The sequence below is a fragment of the Mesoplodon mirus genome, assembly GCF_964341445.2.
Source record: "Mesoplodon mirus genome assembly, chromosome: 3".
In the NCBI taxonomy this organism is placed as follows: Eukaryota; Metazoa; Chordata; class Mammalia; order Artiodactyla; family Ziphiidae; genus Mesoplodon; species Mesoplodon mirus.
Genome location: NC_138978.1, coordinates 45,208,059 through 45,230,299, shown reverse-complemented (window position 1 = coordinate 45,230,299; position 22,241 = coordinate 45,208,059). Strand labels below are relative to the sequence as shown.

Here is a 22,241-nt window from a genome sequence, read left to right as displayed (position 1 = left end):
TCTTCATCTAATACTTCATTTCTTTAAGTAAATGGTTAGGAAATTTCATAGGATGACTTCGTTCTGCCTTGGAAATGTTCCCTGTTATACATAAAGAACCTTTAGCACCTGTATTTGTTTAAATTAAATCAGGTTATTATTCACACTCAGTTAAAGGTGATGAAAAGCAGTGCCAAAAACAGATAAAAATGCAGCATCGAAGGGCTTTCATGAGGCAAAATACATAGACTGGAGACTTGGCTAAATCTTTTGCCATTCACTGGCAGTAAGGAATCTCCTCCTTTCCTTTTATCCACAACTTGATGGAGAAGGAAACACTATTTCTAAACCATCTGTAGTGGCTAAGTTCAGCGGGCTACCTGCTGTTATTTTGTTCTATCCTCCATTTAATTCCTTAGTTCCTTTTATTTTACAATGACAAAAAATTGCAGTGTAGTTTCTTTTGAAAAGTAGTGTTTGAGGGGTTTTTTTTTATGACTGGCAATCAACAGCCATGTAATTGCTTTGTTATGTTTTACTAAAGAAGTCTGTTAAGTAGCACAACTTTGATACACTAGTAATAAGAGTTTGCAGGTTACAGAGACACCTGTGGTGACCAAAGCGACAGAAGCTGCTTATTAGAAAGAACCAGTACAGCTGTGTCCTATTAACTCCTTATGACACTTTTTTAAAACACAAAATAAAGGCCTTGTTTAAGGCTTTAGAGCTATTTCCCAGTGAATTGCAAGACCAACTGTGAAGTATGATAGGATATTTCAATCTACATTTTAAAAAATGTGGCATCCCATTATTAGGTTACTGTTATGAAAACAAAAAGAAATGATATTAAAAACTAAATAGAAACATCTAGGAATTTAATAAACATTTATAGCAACAAAAAACAGGGCAGTGGGGAGAAAGAGAACATAATTTCTAGGATTTAAGATACTTGACGTCCTTATTCAAAGTCAAGTTCTATTCATATTACAAGTTAAAAACTATTGATATTTAAAGTTAAGGTATTACATTTCTCTCTATAAAGTAATAAATAAAATTATGTAGCTACTGTTCATGTACATCTCCTCGTTATTACAGTTAAGGCCTATGGTAAAATTCACATTTTACAAACACAAGATGAAAATTCACTGGAATGGCATATTCCTAAGAGAGAGTAAAAGTCGATTACCTTTTGATATACGAAGTTATAAGTTAGGCTGATTTCTTGCCCCCCAAAAAGAGTTTAGCTTTAGCCGCAATTTTCTCACCATCTACCATAGATTAATCTAAATACAATTATTTGAGTTTCCATCTCTATGATGTTTCTTGGATCTTTATCACATTTATTCAAAAGTGTTTGTCATGAAAATTGATTGCATCATCCATTTGATGCGATTAACAATGAGTAACAAAACCTAAAACTCTCCCTCTCTCAGTTCAGTAGAAGTCTTCTGTACTAATGTTTATTGGTCAGTGGTCTATATAACAAAAGTTTTTGTGCCATCATTTGCTATTACCAGGTAGTTAAAATGGGACAAATTAATATGTGGAAATACAGAAGAGATGTCTAGACATCACAAATAAGATTGTTGCTGTGGGTTTCCTTTCAACTGTGATCTCTTTATGACAAATGTTAAAGTTTAGAAATAAATTCCTGGTGTATTTCTTGTCTGGTCCCATATCTAGTTATCCTAGTTCAGGCTAATCCTACAAGTTTCAAGAGTCCTAAGCCTATAAGCTCTTTAGCCTGGATGCTTCCTTAGTGGTTTTCTGAGACTATCCTCTGGTATGATAGCTGGAGACATTGATGCCCAAGACAGGAAGGGACTTGCCAAGCAAATTTATTTTTGCTTAAGAAATACTTGGATTAAGCCTCCAGAAACATTAGTCCTCCATAATTTACTGTGAATCTCTCCTGTTTCTAGAAGACAAGTGAAAGATATTGAACTAAGTGAATGCTTTGGTAAAGTTACCAGAATATGAATGTGAATTGCTGTTATAAGTCAAATTTCCTGATTTTGCTAACAAACCAGAATACCTGATTTTGCTAACAAACTAGAATAAAAAAGAACTATAGAATGTCACTGGTATACACCCCTGTAGTGTTGATGATTTGTATTTCCCACTTTCAAAATGAGTCTAGTAACTTTCTAAGTTGAATACTTAAGTTAACCAACCTATATCTGTATAATGGATTAGAATAACTTCTAGATTGATCTTGGAACATTCCAAATGTGAACTGAGAGATCACACTTCAGCAGTAGTGATTACTTGCCTGTTTTCTCCCTCACTAAATCATGATCTTCTGGAAGGACTTATTTTGTCTCATTAAACAAGGAACTTTACAAAATTCTCGGAGAAAGAAACAATAAAAATTTGGCAAATGAATGTATTCTTCTAATTCCACTTAAGAATGTTGCTTATAATTTCAGTATTGTATATCTAAATAAGATTTCTTTCTTGGAAAACTCTCTATAGTCTTACTGGCTGCCATGTGTAGTTGCATTTCAGAGCCATTCTTTCTTAAAGCAGCAGGCAGAAAGCCCTTGTTAGTCTTGAGAGGTGCTGGAGGGTATAATTTCCCAAATATCCAGTTGAACAATGGTCCTGATAGAAACAGTAGGATATGCCGGTAAAGAAAAAGCTAAAAACAGATAGATTATGGTAAACAAAGAGATCTTGCATATCGCTTCTAGAAGTGGCTAAAATATCTTAAGAAAGGTATATATTCCTCCATGTTTTTCATTGAATAAACATTTACTGAATGTTTAATATGAACCAGGATTGGTGCTATGCACTGAGGATGAAAAGTTGAAAAAGACACAGTGCTAATGCTTAAAACACTCATGGTCTAGTAAGCAAGACAGACATAAGAGCTAATATGTAACATGAAATATGTACAAGGTGCTTTGGGGGTATAGATGAACTTCATACTGAGTCACTCTACCTGAGTGAGCCAGGGAAGGACTTGAAAGAGATGACACAAGAAGGTGATAATAGAATTTCACTCTTTCTATTCAGAGATTTTTAATATTAGCCACATTCCTAGTTTGTTGGGTTGCAGGTATTTGCTATTCTTATAAAAGGATATTGGTATTTTAAACCTCATAATTAGCTATCAGAATTGTGGAAGAGAGAAAAAAATAGAGAAAAAATGTAATCCTGTGTGGTCTGAACCAAACTGAGGATTTAAGGCCAACCAACCAGGATGGACAGATTCCAAAAAGTTGTTTTGTTAATGATTCATCCTGGTACTGGCATATGCTTATAGGCAGACAGTGGAGCAGAAGAGTATTTTTAGCGCAATGTAGTGAATGAATGCTTGGTCTATGAAAGAATAATTTCTTAAAATTCAGAACACATATCACTTCTAGGAAGCCTTGCATCTTCCCATTCTTCCCTTGCCTCAGTCTGGGTAAAAATGCACATTCTATATGCTCCCATGGTATCACTCACTGTACTAACTTGTATTGATAGCACTCATTATACTGAATGTTTATTGTCTATCTCCCTGCTAGGTTGTCAGCTCCCCAAGGGAGCTATGTCTATAATCTCAATGCATTAAAGTGCCTTTTAAAAAATAAGTGTTATATTGGTAAATAACTCAATAATCTCTCATAGGCTTATTGAAACATAATGGATAAGAGAGACCAGCTTGGGTAGTAGAAAAAGCATTGGAAATGCTACCATATCCCTCTAATTATGCGACCCCCCCCCACAGCCATTAATAGGAATAATAAAGCAAAAGCCTTCAAAAGCCTTCTCCTTGCAGAATGAACTAAAAATGTCCCGACTGGGTACCTCGTCTTCTGCTGACACTATAGCACCCCAGGCTATTGTGGCCTATGCTCATGTGCCCCAGGCACCCACCATCTGGAAAGAGGATTGAATTCCAACCAAGATGAGTTTGTCCATTGGTCCCAAAGTTTCTTCCCCAGACTCACCAAGTCTCTATGATATCTCTAAAGTAATTGGCCTCTCAAATGGGGCCATTTGGGATGGTACTCTGAGCCTTCTGCACTGGTGATGACATGGATTAAAGTAAATATGCCCATAGGATATATAGGAATACTGGACTGGCTTCATGATGAGCTGTGCCAAGAAGGTAGGCAAAGGTCCATTTGGGCACCATCAGAATTAAATATAGAGAGAACTATATAAAACACTAGCACAATAAGTATTGATTTGCTTACCTCTATTAGAGCTGTTTGGGACTGGGTAGTGGGAACATTGGCACATGAGTGCCCTTGGTGCTGAACTGCAGGTTCTTGACTGAAGTTGCTTCATGAAGGAAAGCCATATAACATATGTGGCACAATAAACCACCAATATTAACCAGTAATAAGTGGGTTAATGGGTATCTCTTGTTCTGAACAGGCCCACATGGCAAATGTCTTACTTAGTACATCCAATATAGGTATTGTTTTAGATTATCTAATTCTAGAAAATTTAAACATTGAGTTTAACTAATTGCCAACTGGGCAATTAGCCGGCTACGAGTGCTGAAAAATGAGTTGCTTATATGTAAGTTCCTGAGTTGAAAGTGTGTGGCATATCAGTGTACATGCTACACAGTGTTAAATCAGGCATTGCACACTATTTCTAAGCAGTGTTCCCTAGGAATTGCTGACAGTGCCTGAGTTACACAGCTTGCATGTAACATACATAGCTTTGATTAAATTTTTCATACACAGTTAGTACCAATGTTCACAGACAGAATTCTATTACCTATCAGTATTAGCTTTTGAATTTAATGCACTTGGGTGCAGTATATCAGGTCACTGTAGACTTCTGCTTCTATGCTGACAGGTACTTGTTAGCCTTAATAATCAAGTGATAGTTTTCCACATTACTTAATCTTTGGCAAGAGTTAATTGGCTTAAATCTCTTATTATCAGTAGGTTGTCTTTGCCTGCACTTTCCATCATAGTGGCTTACCCTTAATTCCAAACTACTCACTGGTTCATGCCTGGCTGAAGCTAGCTGACCATGTTACCCTAGCCCTACACTTCCATTTGATCCAGCAAATATAGCCCAGGTGTGGGGTCTGCATGGGAGACACAAGGAGTGTTAATATCCAGCTGCTACCCTAGGAGAGATATGGATTCTGCAAAAGTAGCTGATAAAACAGATGGACATGTTGTGGTCAGAGTACTAAGACTTCCAGAGAGCCTTCGTGCCAGATTTCCATATAATTTTGCCCAAACTTCTTTATTTCCTTTGTGACACGTTTTCCTTCCCATACTTGTAAAGGAAGTGTATTGCCATCCTAAACATCCCAGGTCAAGGCTTAATTAATGCTTTAAAATAGAGGTTCTAAAACACTAGGAGAGTTTGTCATTTTCTCCCTGGTTTGTTTTGTGAAGAGGGAGGAGAGAAGGTGAGGAGGAACCCCTCCTGTTCCATGATTACATCCTACCCACTCATTTTCTCCTTTTCTCCTCTGCTTTTGATTTTTAGTGGCGGTCTTAACAGAATGTCAAGATCAATTTGCAGCATGGTTTAACTCAAGGTTTGCGTTCTGCCAGCAGCAATTGTCCCTGCAAACAATGCCGTGTGTTCTTGTAACTTCAGAAGCTTTTAGAAGGATCATGGCAAGGGCAGCATCTAATGACTTTATTAGTGTAGGGTTTCAAAATGGGCTCAGTAATTGTTCATATCTCTTTGTCAGCAAGTCATAATTACTGCTCAGCATTGTCCAAGGGTGCACTTGTGAATAGTTTCCTAATAGTACTGAAAGGAAGGAAAAGCGGGAAAGGATAAAAGGTGATGGCCTCTTACAATTGAGAAGAAGCCAGCCTGTATATAGATGATGGCTAAACTGTTTATAATACATTCTTTACTCTTTTTAAAATAGACAATTATCCTTTTAAAAGTGTTCTTTGAGATAACTTTAAATTACCAGTTTACAAGCTTTTTTAACTCTGATTTGGATACTTCCCACACTATTACCTAATACGACAATCATAACTGCCTGGTGGTGCATGCATTGTATCTGAATCAAGCATTTGTGTTAAAAAAGTTTATTTCCTTGACATTAATCAAATTAATGCTATTTGGGAAATATATATTTAACTCAGATACAGTTGTTTGTTTTCACAGTCTACATGAAAACTGTTGTTAGGAAAGAACAATACAAGGTGATACTGTTGACAAGATAGTCCAAAAGAACATTTAAGTTTTTATCAAATCCGATTTTCCTCATGCACTAGACTTTTCTTGTTACTCTCTTGGCGTTCTTCTTGGTCTTTCTCCTGAACACTCTGTGCTTTGAGTATTCTAGGGATCTTGATTTTGAGAGTGATAGAATTGAAAGAATCGTGGCCTTTTCAAGATATATCAAGTTCGAGCTTCACACCAAGACTTCTCCCCTTTGTGCTATGTTGCCAAACCCTTACCTGTTCTGTGACTCCCTGCAGTGTACTCATGTATAGTTACGTGCAAATATTCACTTCCAGTAGCTAGTTATTCTCGTATTTTAGGGTATACAGATTCAAATGAATATGACTGCCAGAGGTACTCGATCCAGTTTATATATATAGATTACAAAACATGAGTTATCTAATGAAACAAATTCTAAAAATAAGACATTTCCAAAATAAAATATTTTTAAAGTAATATATCCCATCATGTCTTTTGCTTTCCTTCTTATCTGAAATTGATAAGATCTAAAGAGATTTATTTGTTTTCTTAATTGCTTTGTCAGTGTTGATAATTTTTAGATTCATGGTTGTTTCTGAAGAATTTTTACTAATCATGTCAACTCTGCCATTTAAATTGGTAGCACATTTCTCTCTTTCATAAATACTGGTAGTAAAACACTGAGAAAAACTGTAAAAGAAACATGTTAGTTCAGTCATGTAAAACCACCTATGGAAACTGGTTCCTCCGACATTTTTCCAGTATTTGCCTGTCAGTCTGCATAGATGCGCAAAAAGGTTTTAGTGCCCAATAATCTTAATGATCGAATCTGCCAAATATACCACCAAAAATTGAAAGAGGAAATAACTGTTAGTCTGGATTGGAGAGTGAGGTAAAATCCTATTTCTTACATGTCTGGGTAATTTGTTAGGGAATAGGTTTGGTATCCTTCAGCATATGTTTGTATCTTTGTATTTGATTGCATTCTAGTAATAAAGTGACAGTTTTATATTATTTATAAATAAAGAATTAACTATAGGGATTTTTAAACAGCCATCCGTTAATTTATCTGCTGTTGTCTGACTCAGTCTGTAGCCACAGCAACAATTTTTTAAATGCTCCTAAATTGTTGCCTTCTGTGTATCTTTCCTTTCCTTAATATGTGATCAGCACCAAGAAAGTCCTCTTTAACATACTTCTCTACAGATCTCAACCAGGGAAGGGATGAGGCAAGTTTATATGAACAATAAAGATGCTATGACTATTATATCTCAATATGAGAAATTATATTTCCCAGTCCCAGTTTCAAATAAGGTATTGGAGGTTCTGAGCTGCTCCCAAATAAGTTACTTAATTAACAGCCACAGCAACAAAAATTTATTATTTGGACATTACAAAAGCTATGTAAGTATTATTTATTAGTTCCTAAAGCAAAACCTATTCACATTTAAACACGTCAGTTGCTGTTCTTAAAAGACTGTGATTTTCAGTACAACTGTTTCTTCACTGTTTATATGCGGACAGTCACATGTCAGTCATAAAATGTAGGGCAGTTAAGAGGTAAGAGTCAGTCTGGGATTATGAAGAACAAGGGGTTATTAGGCAAGTGGTATAACATCTAGATTTTTTTTCTTCTATGAAAATGGGGGAGGGGTGACCCTATTTGAACTTTTATCTCTAAAATTCTGTGACTCTCTGATGACTTGAACACATAGTTTTCAATATAAGCAAGATTAAAAATGAATGTTAGTAAAGCTTGTAAGTAGATTGTAGCATACTGCCCTTACCAGCTTATGATCTAGTCAGAGTGACCTTAATGGGCTATAGCTAAGGAAGCCATAGTCATTTTCCACCTCTTTCACCAATAAAGGCATCTTCCTTACCCTTAGGACTGTCCTTCAAGCTCTAGCTATTTGTGATGGGAGCTTCTAGAGTGTCAGTAGCTAAGATCAAGATTACCACTACTGCTTTAAAAAAACACACACATAGCTGCAATCATTAATTAAGCCCCAGCTATGTGTCAGACACTATATATATATGAGCTCATTTAATCCTCACTCTATATACATTACTCCATTTAACCACAATTCTGCAAGGTAAATGGCAAAGTCCAATTTCACATGTGAGGAAACTATTTTTGGCTCAGAAATTCTGTAACTTACCCAAGGTCATGCAAATGATTGTACCAGATATAAATCCCAGATCTACCTGTGCTTTTCTGCTACATAATGCTTCTTGTCCCATGACCTTGTCAAGCTGGATTATTACCAACAAAGTTGTACTAAATAACTGTGCATAGCCCTGTGGGAGATACAAGAGAAGTATAAGACATGGATCTTTTGCTCAGGTAACAAGTAAACATGGAATTCACCAAATCTTAGAGTTGTGGGCTAGAAGCATTCTTAGTTAACATCCAATTTGCAACTATGCAGGCATTTTTCCCTGTATTATGTCTAACTGATATTACTACAGTCTCTACCTGAATACTGGTAGGGACAGAGAAATGAAAGCTTCAAAAGCTAGTGTATTTTTGAGCTGCTCTTGAAGCTGGGAAAGGTTTTTGCTATAGTACTTCTTCCCATAGAGAGTTTCTGCAACTTTCTCCCTTTTGGTTCTAGTTTTGGCCTTGGAATTACCTGGCATAAGCCTAACTTCTCTGCTTCATTATAGTCCTTTATCAGTTTAACCACAGCTATCTTGTCTGCCTTAATTTTCTTGCCTTTCCAACCAAGATATATTTATTTCTTCCATTGTTCCTCGTGTGATAGGGTGTCTAGACCTAGTCCATTCTAAAGGGGCCCAGAATCGAGCATAATGCTTCAGAGGAAATTTGTCTGACGCTATGCTCAATTCTAGTCTGTAATTTTATTATTGGCTCCTATTGAACTGAAGGAGTCAACTAAAATCCCCTAGCAGTATTTCAGGTATGGGGTGGTCCAGAATGGGCTGGGTCTGAGTTGTTATTAAACCAGATCTCTGCCATTCTCTACTAATGCAGTTGATTGACAAGATTTTTTGAAGTTTGGACTCTCTCTATTAACTCTCCCAAATTTTATCACTCATAAACAATAACTGAACTTCTTATCATCTCTACTCCTGTTATCATTCTTGATACTTCTCTCAGTTCCCAGACCTGTCCAACTCCAGAGAAACTTTTTTCTTCTCTTTATTCACCACACTTAGATGTGGTCATAAATAGAAACTGTATCACCTTATATATTTGGATTTCAAACATCTGGCTCTGACCAGCACTTCCTTTTCCACTCACTTGCTCAAGGGTCACCAGTGCTAAAAATTTTTTTGTCTTATCATGCCCTTCAGTCTATTGACCCCTACCACTTCACTCCATCCACCCTTTCCTGTGTCCAATCTTCATTTCCTTCCTTGTCCTAATTAAATTTCAAGTTCCATCATTATCACTTCCTTGTAATACTTTAAACTCCCTCATCTCTGTCCTCCTCCACTGCACTCAATTTGTTAAACCCAACTATTCACCTTCCTTATGCCTGTGCCTGGCAGTTGAACATTGCTGGAGATGATCACTCCACCTGATTTTTAAGAAAAATAAACAGAAGCTAAGTTTTGTATATAAACACTGAATTCAACTCTAATTCTGGCAGCTAAAGGAGAAAAAGGAAATGTGATAGGCATATCCTCATTCATTCATCTATCAATACAATGTTTATTTATTGAGTTTCTATTATGCACCAGGTGCTATGCCTTAGAGTTTACAGATTACCATTTAAAATTCTCATTGTCTGATAAAAGGAAGCCTAATAGTTTATCTCAAAATTTCCTGGCACTGAATTCAAGGAAGAATTTTATTGCATGATTTTTTATTTGACAATCATTAGGAAATATAATAAACAGTTATTTTTCTACTGTTGTTTTGTGTAAAATAGATCACTTTAAGTAGACATTTCTTATGTCACTCCCCTGTAAAAACAGAGAGCTCCGTGTTAACTCGTTTTTCAGTAAAGGTAGTTCTTTAGGTGATATGGCCCTTAGATATTCCTTTTTTTCATGATCTAACTCATAACAGGTATAGAGCTTAGAGAAAAAGCCTACATAGTAAACTTGTTCATTCAGCTCTTTCTGTCAGACATCAGCTGTCTCAAATGGCCTTTCTCAAGAGCTGGGTTGTAATCGATTCTTGCTTGAAAGCTTTGATGAGTGACTGAAGTGCTAATACTCTGTGCTGTTGGTCATTTATGTTTTAAAGACTTCTCCTATGTATAAGATTTCTACTAATGCTCTCCCACATTTTTTTATCCATTAGAATAATAGTTCTTTTCAAATACATAAGGAAATTGTGTATAAATGTCAGGGTTTCAAGAGAAACCAACCAACTCTGAAAAATTTTTGTGTAATAATGCTGAACAATTTGTATATAATAGTAAAATCACAAAGTCTCCAAATTTTGCAGGAGGAAAACAATCAGAGAACATAGCATGAAAATACACGTATGTATCTTCAGTCTCTACCTTAGAGTAGGGAATAATCTTATGATGATTCTGTAGAAGTTTTACAGCAATATAATATATTTGTTCAGTGATAAGAGTCTGAGATTTGCTGTTAACACTTATTTTAGGAAACATTTTGCCATATCCATAATTTGGGGGGAAGGGGAGAGAAAGGAAAAGCCAATTTTGACTTTGAAGCATATAAAAGGAAGGAAGAAGAGGTATTGATTAACCCACAGACCAATTCCAAAAGTAGGTATCATTACCTTCACTTTATATGTGAGAAAACTAAGGCTCAGAAAGATTAAGTTATCCAAAGAAACAGCTAGTGGGCTTCCCTGGTGGCGCAGTGGTTAAGAGTCTGCCTGCCGATGCAGGGGACACGGGTTCGTGCCCCGGTCCAAGAAGATCCCACATGCCGCGGAGCGGCTGGGCCCGTGAGCCATAGCCGCTGAGCCTGCGCGTCCGGAGCCTGTGCTCCGCAACGGGAGAGGCCACAACAGTGAGAGGCCCACGTACCACAAAAAAAAAAAAGAAAAAAAAAAAAAAGAAACAACTAGTAAGTGACAAAATCAGGTTTATTTGACTCCAAAGTCTTTGTTCTTCCCATAATATTATGCTGCTTGCAGTAATTCCTACTTTCTCTATTATGTTAATATTTGGAAACTTTACACCTCTTCTAAGTCACATTTTCAGTGAGTGGTGGCAAGATGAAATTATGTAAAAACTGCAGTATGCTAAAAGTCATGAGGGAAGCTTAGAGTATGAACTTGTGGACAATACCTGCTATTTTGAAATGGGACCAAGTGACCTATCAAGGTAGAAGCATAGTGAAAGAGGCCTGGGAGACCATGATAATTCACACCAACTGTCCAAGTTAAACTGATTTCAGCAAAGTAGTTGGAAGAGGAAAAGGAAGGTTGTATAGTCAACATTGTCATGGTGGAGATAAAGGTTACTAAAGCATGAACTGGCCCATTCATGTAACAAATACATACTGTTTGGCAGTAGGTGCTAGGAATGCAGAGGTGAATAAGAGATAATTCTCCTAACAGCAGTCCAGGAGCACTATCTTGGAACAGAAAGTTCTCCCTGATTTCTAAACTCCCATTCCGTTCTCTGATTTTTTCCAGCACTTCATCTGAACTAATAAATCTAGCCCCCAGTTATATATCAGACTGTGTTTCCTGTTTGAGGCTATAACCCTAAATATTCTTAGTGTCTTAAGGACACAAACCATGTCTTACCTTGTTGTGTATTTCATAGGCCCTCATAAATACCGATCAATTGGTAAAAGGCAGAACACAGAAGAAATATTATCTGGCATTTAACATAAATTTGCTCTCTTGTATAGCCCCTGGAAAATGAATCTTCTCTTTACATTGCTAGAGAAGGAATTTCTGCATTTGATAAGACATTGGGTTCAATGTTCTCTGTATCTCTCCCAACTTAAAATAAAATGGGGTACTTCCATAAGTTTATGTTCTTACTCTTGGTGAGAAGGCAGCCAATTATCTATTTATTTATGATTATTGTCCCTCCAAAAAAATTAGTATAAATCAGTCCCTATAGATTAGTTACAGCCCTGTCATTAAACTGTCAGTGCCTCAGAGCCTTTCCACTTGAGTGATTTATAGATGACAACAAGGAGATATTTGTGTTTTCTTTTTAACTCTGACTACTAGTCTATTAAGACAATTTAGCAGTTTACTGTTACTGGGTAGTCTTAAATCACAGACAGGTGAGAGATGCTTTTCAGATTAAATCTTCCCAAAGTCTCATCCTGTGTTTTCTTAAATTTGCCTTTACATGGATACAGTATTTGCATTTGCACGGAGAGGCATTATACTATCCTTTTAGAAAACAATTTGGCAATATGAACCACTAATCATTAAATGATTCTATACCTTTTTACCCTATAATTCCACTTCACAGACAGGCTTTTTTCCCTAAGGAAATACTTTAAGAATTTATCTAAGTATTATTTATAATGATAAAAAAAAAACTAGAAAGAAAAATCTAGCTGTAGGTGAATAGGTAAGAATATAACAGCGTATACATCTACACAATGGAATATTATTCAACCGTTTAACATGCTGGTTCATTACTATGGTATAGAAGGCTAAAAAACTGTATCCAACCAAACACTGATTACCACAAAAAGGAAAAGATATATTTGAGCAAAAGACTGATAAGAAATAGACAAATGTGAATAACATTGTGTTAAAAGTTTGGAATTGCATGCAATTTTTCTTTATTTTTATAAGTTACTTACTTTCAAATTATTTATTGATTGGGCAATACATTCACTTTAATCAAAACTCAAAAGTTGTAGAAAGGTATGTAATGAAAAGTCTCCTACTTATCCTTGTTTCTAAGTTACCTTTTCTAGAGGTAATGTTTTAAGTTTCTTATTTGTCCATCCAGAGATTATTTTATATGTAAGCAAACAAATACATAATTATTTTTCCCCAGTTTTACACAAATGGTAAACACTATTTAACACCCTGCTTTTCCCACTAACATTATATCTTAAAAGATAGTTCATATCAGTTCATAAAGAACCCTTTCTATTTTATGGCTACATAATATTCCTTTGAATTCTATAAGGTACTATAATTTATTTAACTAGATCCTAGTGGTTGACATTTGGGTTATGCCCAATATTCTGCTATTACAAGCTTACAGTAAATAACTATGTACATATGTTTCCATCTGAAAATATATCTGTAGACTAATTTCCCAGTTATAAGAGTGCTAGATTAAGAGTGTGTGCATATTTAATTTTAATAGACACTGGCAAATTGCCCACAAAGGAGTTGGTACCAATTTCACTCCTACTAACAGTGTACAGTAGTGCCTGTTTCCCTGTAACCTTGCCAATGCAAGGTGTTACCAAAATTTTTTTGTCTTTACTAATCTGAGAGATGAAAAATGGTTTCTTAGTGTACCTTTAATTAGGACTTACTCATTATGAGCTATTTTGAATATTTTTTCACATGTTTATGAGCCATTACTGTTTCCATTTCTTGAAGCTGTCTTTATATATTATTTGTGGATCTTTTCCTAATTGTTTGTTAAGAGTTCTTTATATATTAAGGAAATTAGCCCTTTTTCTGTGGTTTGAAATTCAGAATTTTTTCCCCTGTTCATCATTTATCTTTTGGCCTAGTTATGGTGTTTGTTACCATGTGAAAATAGTCGAAATTATCAATTTTGTCTTTTATGCTTTACTCTGCTTCAGCTATACTAACCTTCTTGTCACCTTTCAAATATGCTAGATACTCTCCAACTTTAAGGTCTTTGTGTTTGCTGTTCTCTCTACCTGGAATTCTCTTCCTAGAGATATGTTTTCCACTTCCTCCTTCACCTCTTTTGAATCCTTGATCAAATATCAACTTCTCAGTGAGACCTAACTTCTCTATTTAATATTGCAAACCGCCCCCCCCCGCCTTGTTTTTCCTCCATCACCTGGAGCTCACAGACTGTAATTCTGTCTCACATCGAATTGCAGCTCACCTATACAAATGAAGCAAGTGAGAATTATCATCTTCAATGTGGTCATCACCTCAGGAGACTAGACACTTGGTCCAGTGAATATGCCATTGCCCAAAACATTTAGGGGACAACTTCTTTAAAAGCTACCTTCAGAGAGAGCTTAAAGCCTTTCAAGGAAAGCAGTCCTGCGTCCTAAAAGCAGTATTTCTCAAAGTGTGTTCCATTAACCACTTATATCAGAATCACCTTGGATGGGGTTGGGAGCTTATTAAAAAGGCAGTTTCCTGGGCCTTACCCCACATCTGTTGAATCAGAATCTCTGGGGGATGGGGCTGAGGAACTTGCCTTTTGAATAAACTTCATAGGTGATTCCTAGGCCATGAAAGCTTGCAAATAACTGCCTTTATAGTCAGTGTCTTCCAGCTTGTTTACCTAACTCATTTTGAACCAAAGACTTAGGACTATTTCAAAAAATCAAAGCCACCCTTAAAGGACAAAGGCACATATGCCAGTGGTGCTGAAGATCATCTCAGGGAATGAGCTGAACAATGGATAGGCATGCAGACTTGTGGAAATGATGTTGTGTAAGGAGACAAAAGTCTTTGGCTGGTTTTGGTATCCTTGACAATGCTAGCACCTTGATAAGACTTACTTCACATGTTAAAGGGCCTTGGCTTTAACTTCCCTATTAAAAGGAAAAGAAGAAGAAAGGAGAATTGTGTGTTGGCTAGATAGGTGTGATCTCTAAGGTCCTTTCTCTATTTTGTGTTCTGGTTATTCTACTGTTGTACATAAATGTTCTTTAACCAACCCTGAACACATGAATGAATATGTATAAATAATGAGGCTTATTACTATAGCAAAAACTGCAAGCTTGGTTTGCTTTAAAGAGAAGAGCCTCCTTAAATCAAAGTGACTTCAAAAGAAGTAGTATAAAAAACAAACAACAACAACCAAAAAACACTTGGCAACCCATATTGAAAAAGTCCTATAGTACTGTTGAATGTGAATTTCTTCTGCTCAATGACCTTTCATTTTGGAGAAATGGTTCACACATTATCAGAAAGACATTTAATGTGTTTAATGATTCAAGGGTAAGCAGCCAGGAATTGTGATACTGATTCTTGGTTTTAAATTAGTTAACATTACTAAACATAAATTACAGCATTTATAATTGTACTTATTTATTTCCCAAATATCAACACCTACCCTTTCATTCTCTGAATGAAAATAAAACCAATGACTATATTTGTGTAGTCAACAGTTCTTTCATGCTGTGTCTTACTATGCAAAAAAATCTTTCAGTGTTGGCCCATAGGTATAAGCTACCATTTTAATCCTGAAAGTAATTATGATAAAAAATGTTAAATATCATTATGCATTTAATAATGATTAAATAGCTACCAATTTTAAGGGCCTACCATATTCTAAGCACAATTCTGAGTACTTGCTGTAACTTACAAGAATATACGTATTTTAAAGATGTGCTATTTCCAGTTTATATATGAGGCTCCTTTAAACTTATGGAAGTCACATTGAAATGCATAATCAGGAAGCCTCACACAGAGGCTTAGCAGTTTTGTAGCCTCCATTCTTTATCAAACGTGCCTCTTTACATTACCTGGTATACAGTAGGTAGGCAGTAAGTGTTTGTGGAATTTCATCACCCTCCCCCTAAATTGCTGTGTTTCTTTTAGTATGTATTTTATGTTGAAGTACAGTTTAGTAAAATGAGATTACTTTTTCGTATATCTGATTTATTAGTAATCCTGGTTTCCATTAGCAAGATAGAAGTGATCTCTGCTTCAGAGACTGAAAATTTTACTAATGATTAATATACGCTAGCCATCAGATGTTCTGTTTATTTTTCTCCCCAAACTTTAGATTAAAACCACTTTATCTTATCTTTCCAATTTTAGCCTTCTAATAGCAAGAATTGGTGAATATAAGCTACTAATTATGTTTTTTCTTTTCTTTCCTTTTGGGCACGCCGCACGGCATGCAGAATCTTAGTTCCCCTACCAGGGATTGGACCCACACCCCCTTCAGGGGCAACACAGCGTCCTAACCATTGTACCTCCAGGGAATTCCCTATATCTTGTTTCTTTACCGAGGCCAGAGTGTGAGGCTTCCCGCTCCCTCTCCCCACCACCTCCACCACGACCTACCCACCCACCCCTCCAGGGACCAGTGAGTTGCAGGAATGCAATTGCTGTAGAAATCATTTCTCCCTTCATGACATCTGACTCTGATGAACACCATATGCAGTTAGATTGACAAGTTTGTTGTTGCCACTAAATGCACTGGCACACTTTTATATCTTCAAAAGGAAGAAATACCACAAATATAAGAACCACATTTGTTCTCTTAAAACAACTTGTTTTTCCCATGTTTGATTGCTCTAATGTTTTGAACTGGATTTTTGCCGCTGGTAGTGTGCTGCAAATGGTAACTTTGTGTTGTGAATGATCTTGAGAGGAAGAAGCAGAACCTCCCAGCCATGAGAAAGATTTGATATTTGTGTTGTGAAGTTCTTGTAAATTATAATGGAAGGAACTGACAAGTAGGAATTTTTTAATTTGGGGATGTCCATTGGCCCTACAGGATGTCAATGATTGCAATTTGAAAATCTCAAAGTAAACATGATCATAGGATATTAATCAGATTAATTAAACTTTTAACAAAGTCTCTCTTCATTAGAACAGATTGTTAGTTAAGGCCACTAGAAAACATCAGCTGGCTGTGTGATCCCTTTATATTTCTCAACTGCTTCTAAAATATTAGAATGATTTGCTAATACCTGGTAGAAAACTGATCACTGTGTTTTTTATAGTAATTGAATGGCTTAATGGTTAATGTGATGTTGAAAGCTGTACCTCCCTTGAATATGTTTTGTGTAGTTTTGAAATTTATGTTATATATTAATTTAAACCAAATAAGGTACCTACATTTTCATAATTATTTTCTCTTCTAGCTCATTTTCACAGAAAGAGGATTTGGGATGTACACAGTTGCCAGACAGAATTGTCTTGAAGTCAAATTCTTAAAACCACTAAGCCAACCTGCCTGCTTGCCTCCCTTCTTTTCTTCCTTCCTTCCTGACTTCTTTCCTTCCTTCCTTTTTTGGGGGTCTCCTGTTTGGCTAGTACTTAATATCACTTGTGAGGCTAGTGCTGTGATGGCCATCTACTGTATGATATCCACTTAATCCATTGATATGAAAGCAACAAGGACTTATTTTCTCCCTTTTGTAGGAAATGGTATTCCAACTGTTTTTTGACATCTTTAATTTTAGAGGTTGCCAATGATCAGATCAGCGTCAAGATTGACTTCAAATATTTTAGTAAGAAGCAGAAAGAAAAATGAGATCCTAACTTTCTAGTCTCCTGATCTACACGTCTCCACTGATGAATTAAAGCTATATGGGTGTGAAATTTGGTATGGAGACTTAGGCTGCTTGAGCACCTTTTATCCCATAATAGTTGTGGAATGTGAAGATCTGAATTTTCATGGGGGCACTGATATTTCATGGCCAACAGTTGGTTTTTTAAAGGCCTTGTCATTTCAGATTGCCATGGGGTCCGGTTATTGCTGCTCTAAATGTGCATATGAACCTGCCTCCCAGTGAACTTATTGCAGTGGTGCTAACTTGTCTTGACACTCTTGCCAACAGTTCTAGTGGCCCTGTGTGTAGTCACCGCACAGGTTTTGTGGGGGATTCAGCCTAAACTTCTGGGATGAATTTCTATGGACAAGAAATATACTGGCTTTAAAAATTAAGAGGTTTGATTCTGTTTTGAATATGGATATCAAATGAATCTGAGCACATGACATTTTAATGCCGTTTGTCTTTTCAAATAGATTTACCTTCTAATGCATGTGATGACAAGACTTTGCTTATCAGCTAGAACATACATTTCAGAGGAGTTGTTACCTAAAATATTATCATAAGGCATAAGAAAATACACGATTTAAGTTGCCTTTCATGAACATAATTAAGAATTAATAAGCCAGTACCAGTGGCTAGTCCCCAGAATTTCCACTGTTTTGCCTTTTGTGACCTGTGTTATTAAAAGTCCATTATTTTTACAGACTTTATTAAATTGGATCTTATTAAAGCATTCTATATTTGCATTTGGTCTTTCATAATTCATTATTATTATGACATTTACTTTTTACCATCAGATCTGAAAACATATCATAAGCTACCCTTTTCTCTTGAAAGAAATGCTAATTTCAAACAGTCCTCTAATAGAAGAGAAAAGCTTTATCAGTTTTTTCATTTATTCCAGATCGTGTTAAGAATACTAATGCTAGACTTCAGTATGCTAATATCTCTGAGCTTTTTTTGGTCAAAAGCTTAGAATTATTATTTTTATCCCATACCAAGTATGAAACTAGAAGACCTCCTACTACTGGAGAAAACACAATTCTAAAGTACAATTCTTGATTCTAAGGACTTGTGAAAATGTTGCTAGATCCTGTTTAGACTAGATCCTGATGCCGGTTAATTTAACTTTTACCACCCGGTATTTGTCCTCTTTAAGAAATTCTTTCCTCTTAAAATTCATTTTGTTTGTTTTTCTCATAGTTTAGGGTAATATAGGGTGTGTGGCCTGCTTTTCTGTAGGATAATCATTTCTATAGCATTTATGATGTAGTTGAAAACTTAATACATTATAATTTTACATATTGATATCAGACTAATTTTAATATAGCTAATAAAACACTTAATGAATTTTTTCTTAGCGTAGTGATAAATTTATTAAACTCTGAAATGAAACTAACTTTGGATTTTGTCTCATTTTAGATTTCTGACAATGTGCAATAGACACTTTGGCAGCGTTGTTGCACAAACCATTCGGACTCAAAAAACAGATCAGTTTCCACTTTTTCTGATTATTATGGGAAAGCGATCATCTAATGAAGTGTTAAATGTGATACAAGGTAAAGTACATATCACAAGGGGAGTAGAGTGTCTCCTTATGTATGTGATAACCTTATAATATTTACCATCAAAGCTGAAAGTAATTCTCTGGATTGGTGAATATCTTTGCATTTTAAAATATAAAACACCCAGAAGAAGAATATCTTCAAAAAGTATAGGTGCTATGAAATATGAAATATGCTGCATGAAAATCCAACAGAAACATCTTAATAAAACTGCACAGCCCTTGGGACATAGGATAATCATGTTAAATATTCAGAATCGCTAAATTTTCTAAACTAGAAATTAAGCCATAATCAGTCATCAAATATGATATTTCATTCATACACACACACACACACACACACACACACACACATATACATATATATTTCTTGCTGTAATGTCGATTGGTTGAAGGAAATCCTTATATTTAGTTATCTGGAAAAACCAGTGACTGGATATTGTGAATTGAATAGTTCACAGTGGCAGTCGTTTCTCCTCATTTGTGTGAATCCATGTCTAGAATGCTTCAACCCTGAGGTGTGAAGCTATAGGATGCCTGTCAATTTAATCACAGTGCACACATTCTTTACCAAAATAATGAGTGATATTTTTTATGTTACTAATGTATCCTAAGGATCAGTATAAAAAATTCCTTTATACATGGCAAAGCTTAAATTGAAAACAGTATCTTTTCTATGCCACAGGGAAAAGGATGTTTCAAATGCTCCAAGCTAAAGCTTGTGTCTGAGATACTTAATTTCTGCCCCTATTTAAGTCACAAGTTCTATAGCAGATAATGTAATGGAGGAAGGGGTATAAATTCAAGTGCCTTTAAAACTCAAATAAAACAAAACCTCTGGTATTTTATTTTTTCTCTATAGCTAGAGCATTCACTTTCACAAACAATGTTAAAGAAGACCTACTGCGGGAACAAAATGCATAGAGTAAATAGATAATGAAGATAATATCTCATTCCTGTTTTCATATTAATTAAGATAATATTTCATTCCTGTTTGCTGTAATATTTCCAGCAATATTACAGTCAGTAGTGGTTCTCAAAGCATGGTCCACGGACCTTAGAGGTCCCCTAGATCCTTTCAGGGAATCTACAAGGTCTATTTTTTTTTTTTTTTTTTTTTTGGTACGCGGGTCTCTTACTGTTGTGGCCTCTCCCGCTGCGGAGCACAGGCTCCGGATGCGCAGGCTCAGCGGCCATGGCTCACGGGCCCAGCCACTCCGCGGCATGTGGGATCTTCCCGGACCGGGGCACGAACCCGTGTCCCCTGCATCGGCAGGCGGACTCTCAACCACTGCGCCACCAGGGAAGCCCCAAGGTCTATTTTTGATAGACTCTTTTTTTGCTTTTTTTTTTTTTTTACTGTGTTGACATTTGTACTAAGTGGCACAAAATCAGTGCTGTGTAAAACTGCTGGCATCTTAGCACAAATCAAGGCCATGACACAGAACTGTACTGGTAGTCATATTTTTCACCTCCATGTATGTGCATTTTTAAAATTATTATTTTATTAATTTTTAACCATCTTTATAGTTTGTATGATGCAATGTGCAGATATTTCTCCAAGATGAACAAAGTGAGTCTGTTACTTCAAGAAAAAGAACTGACAACATTTGTTGCCAATGATAAAATTTGAGTTTTTAAGCAAAAAGTTATATCCTCCATTTAAGATTGACAGCTTAAATACTTTTCTGGTGACGTCAATGGTGATGACAATAAATGTGATTTTTTTGATATCATAAAATTAGGTGTGTCAACATTCAGAAGAAATGCATGACTCCGTGAACCAATATTTTCCAAATGACCAATGCATAATGTTATAAACTCATGCATGAGTAAAAGATCCATTCAAAGGGCAAAATAGACCAGTGGATTTTAATGTAACAAAGTACAATAAGTTCATTGATAACGGTTTCAAATTCCTCACATACCTAACCTTGAAAAAAAATCCACTTGTCAGTTTGGGTGTATTAAAGAAAAATAATCTACAATTATCTATTAAAATGCTCCTCCTTTTTCTAACTATATATCTGTGTGAGTCCATAATGGCTTCATAAATTTCAACCAAGACAACACATTATAGCTGGTTTAATGTAGATACAGATATGAGAATCCAGTTGTATTCTATTAAACCAGACATTAAAGAAATTTGCAAAAATGTTTTAAAAATTACATTCTTCTCACTGAACTTTTTCTTTTGGAACATATAGTCGTTTTTCATAAATGTGATATTTATATTAACAAATTGTGGGTTATTTTTGTTACTTTTAAATGAATTATTAAATATGTTTTAGAAATTTCAGTTTTAATTTCTAACACAGTAAATGTTGGTAACCATAACCCACATAAAAATTCTTCAGGGATCTCAATAGTTTTTAAGAGTATAAAGAGGTTCTGTTGCAATAAGCTATAAAAAATAAATTTTCCCTGAACTGCATTAACTGGAACCTTTCTCCATCTTGGATCATTAAGGGCTTAGGTATAAAATACCTTCAAGTACAGTTTGGCAATGAGCCCATATAGTTAGGGCTGAAGCATAGTTGATAAGCAGTGGCTTTAAGCCTGAAAATTAATGACCAGTGTGTAGTCACCTGTGAAATTATAGTATTTCCCCATTGATGATTCTAGTACCCTCCACAAAGTATTCATGCCCCATACTCGTTGTTAGTCACTACAGTTTACAAATAAGAAATGGGGGCTTCCCTGGTGGCGCCGTGGTTGAGAGTCCGCCTGCCGATGCAGGGGATGAGGGTTCGTGCCCTGGTCCGGGAAGATTCCACATGCCGCGGAGCGGCTGGGCCCATGGGCCTGTGGGCCATGGCCGCTGAGCCTGCACGTCCGGAGCCTGTGCTCTGCAATGGGAGAGGCTACAACAGTGAGAGGCCCGCGTATCGCCAAAAAAAAAAAAAAAGAGAGAAATGGAAACCCAAAGATTTTCCTGGTAACAAAATCTACATTGAAGATTCTCTTATTAAACTTTTTGCCATTTGTTATATCTGTTAATAATAACTATCAGTGATTGTGTGTGTGCTATGTACCAGGCACTTTACATTATCTCTGATCCTTCTAAGAACCCTACAGAGGTAGTGTTATCTTCATTTTGCAGATAAGGAAATTGATCATTAGAGAGCTAAAGTCACTCCCTCTTCTCTTATTCATTTGTTTACTAAGTGAATATTTATTAAGCCCTTGTCATGTGCTAGGCAACTTCTAG

At 36.0% G+C, this 22,241-nt stretch overlaps 1 protein-coding gene across 1 annotated transcript in view; it reads left to right on the top strand.

Moving 5' to 3' along the window:
• FAF1 (Fas associated factor 1) overlaps positions 1 to 22,241 on the top strand; it is a 486,072-nt gene that overhangs the window by 367,217 nt on the left and 96,614 nt on the right. Inside the window, exon 14 of the mRNA XM_082614051.1 lies at positions 18,889 to 19,025. Coding sequence (XP_082470177.1) covers positions 18,889 to 19,025 — 137 coding nt within the window. The remainder of the gene's footprint in view (positions 1 to 18,888; positions 19,026 to 22,241) is intronic.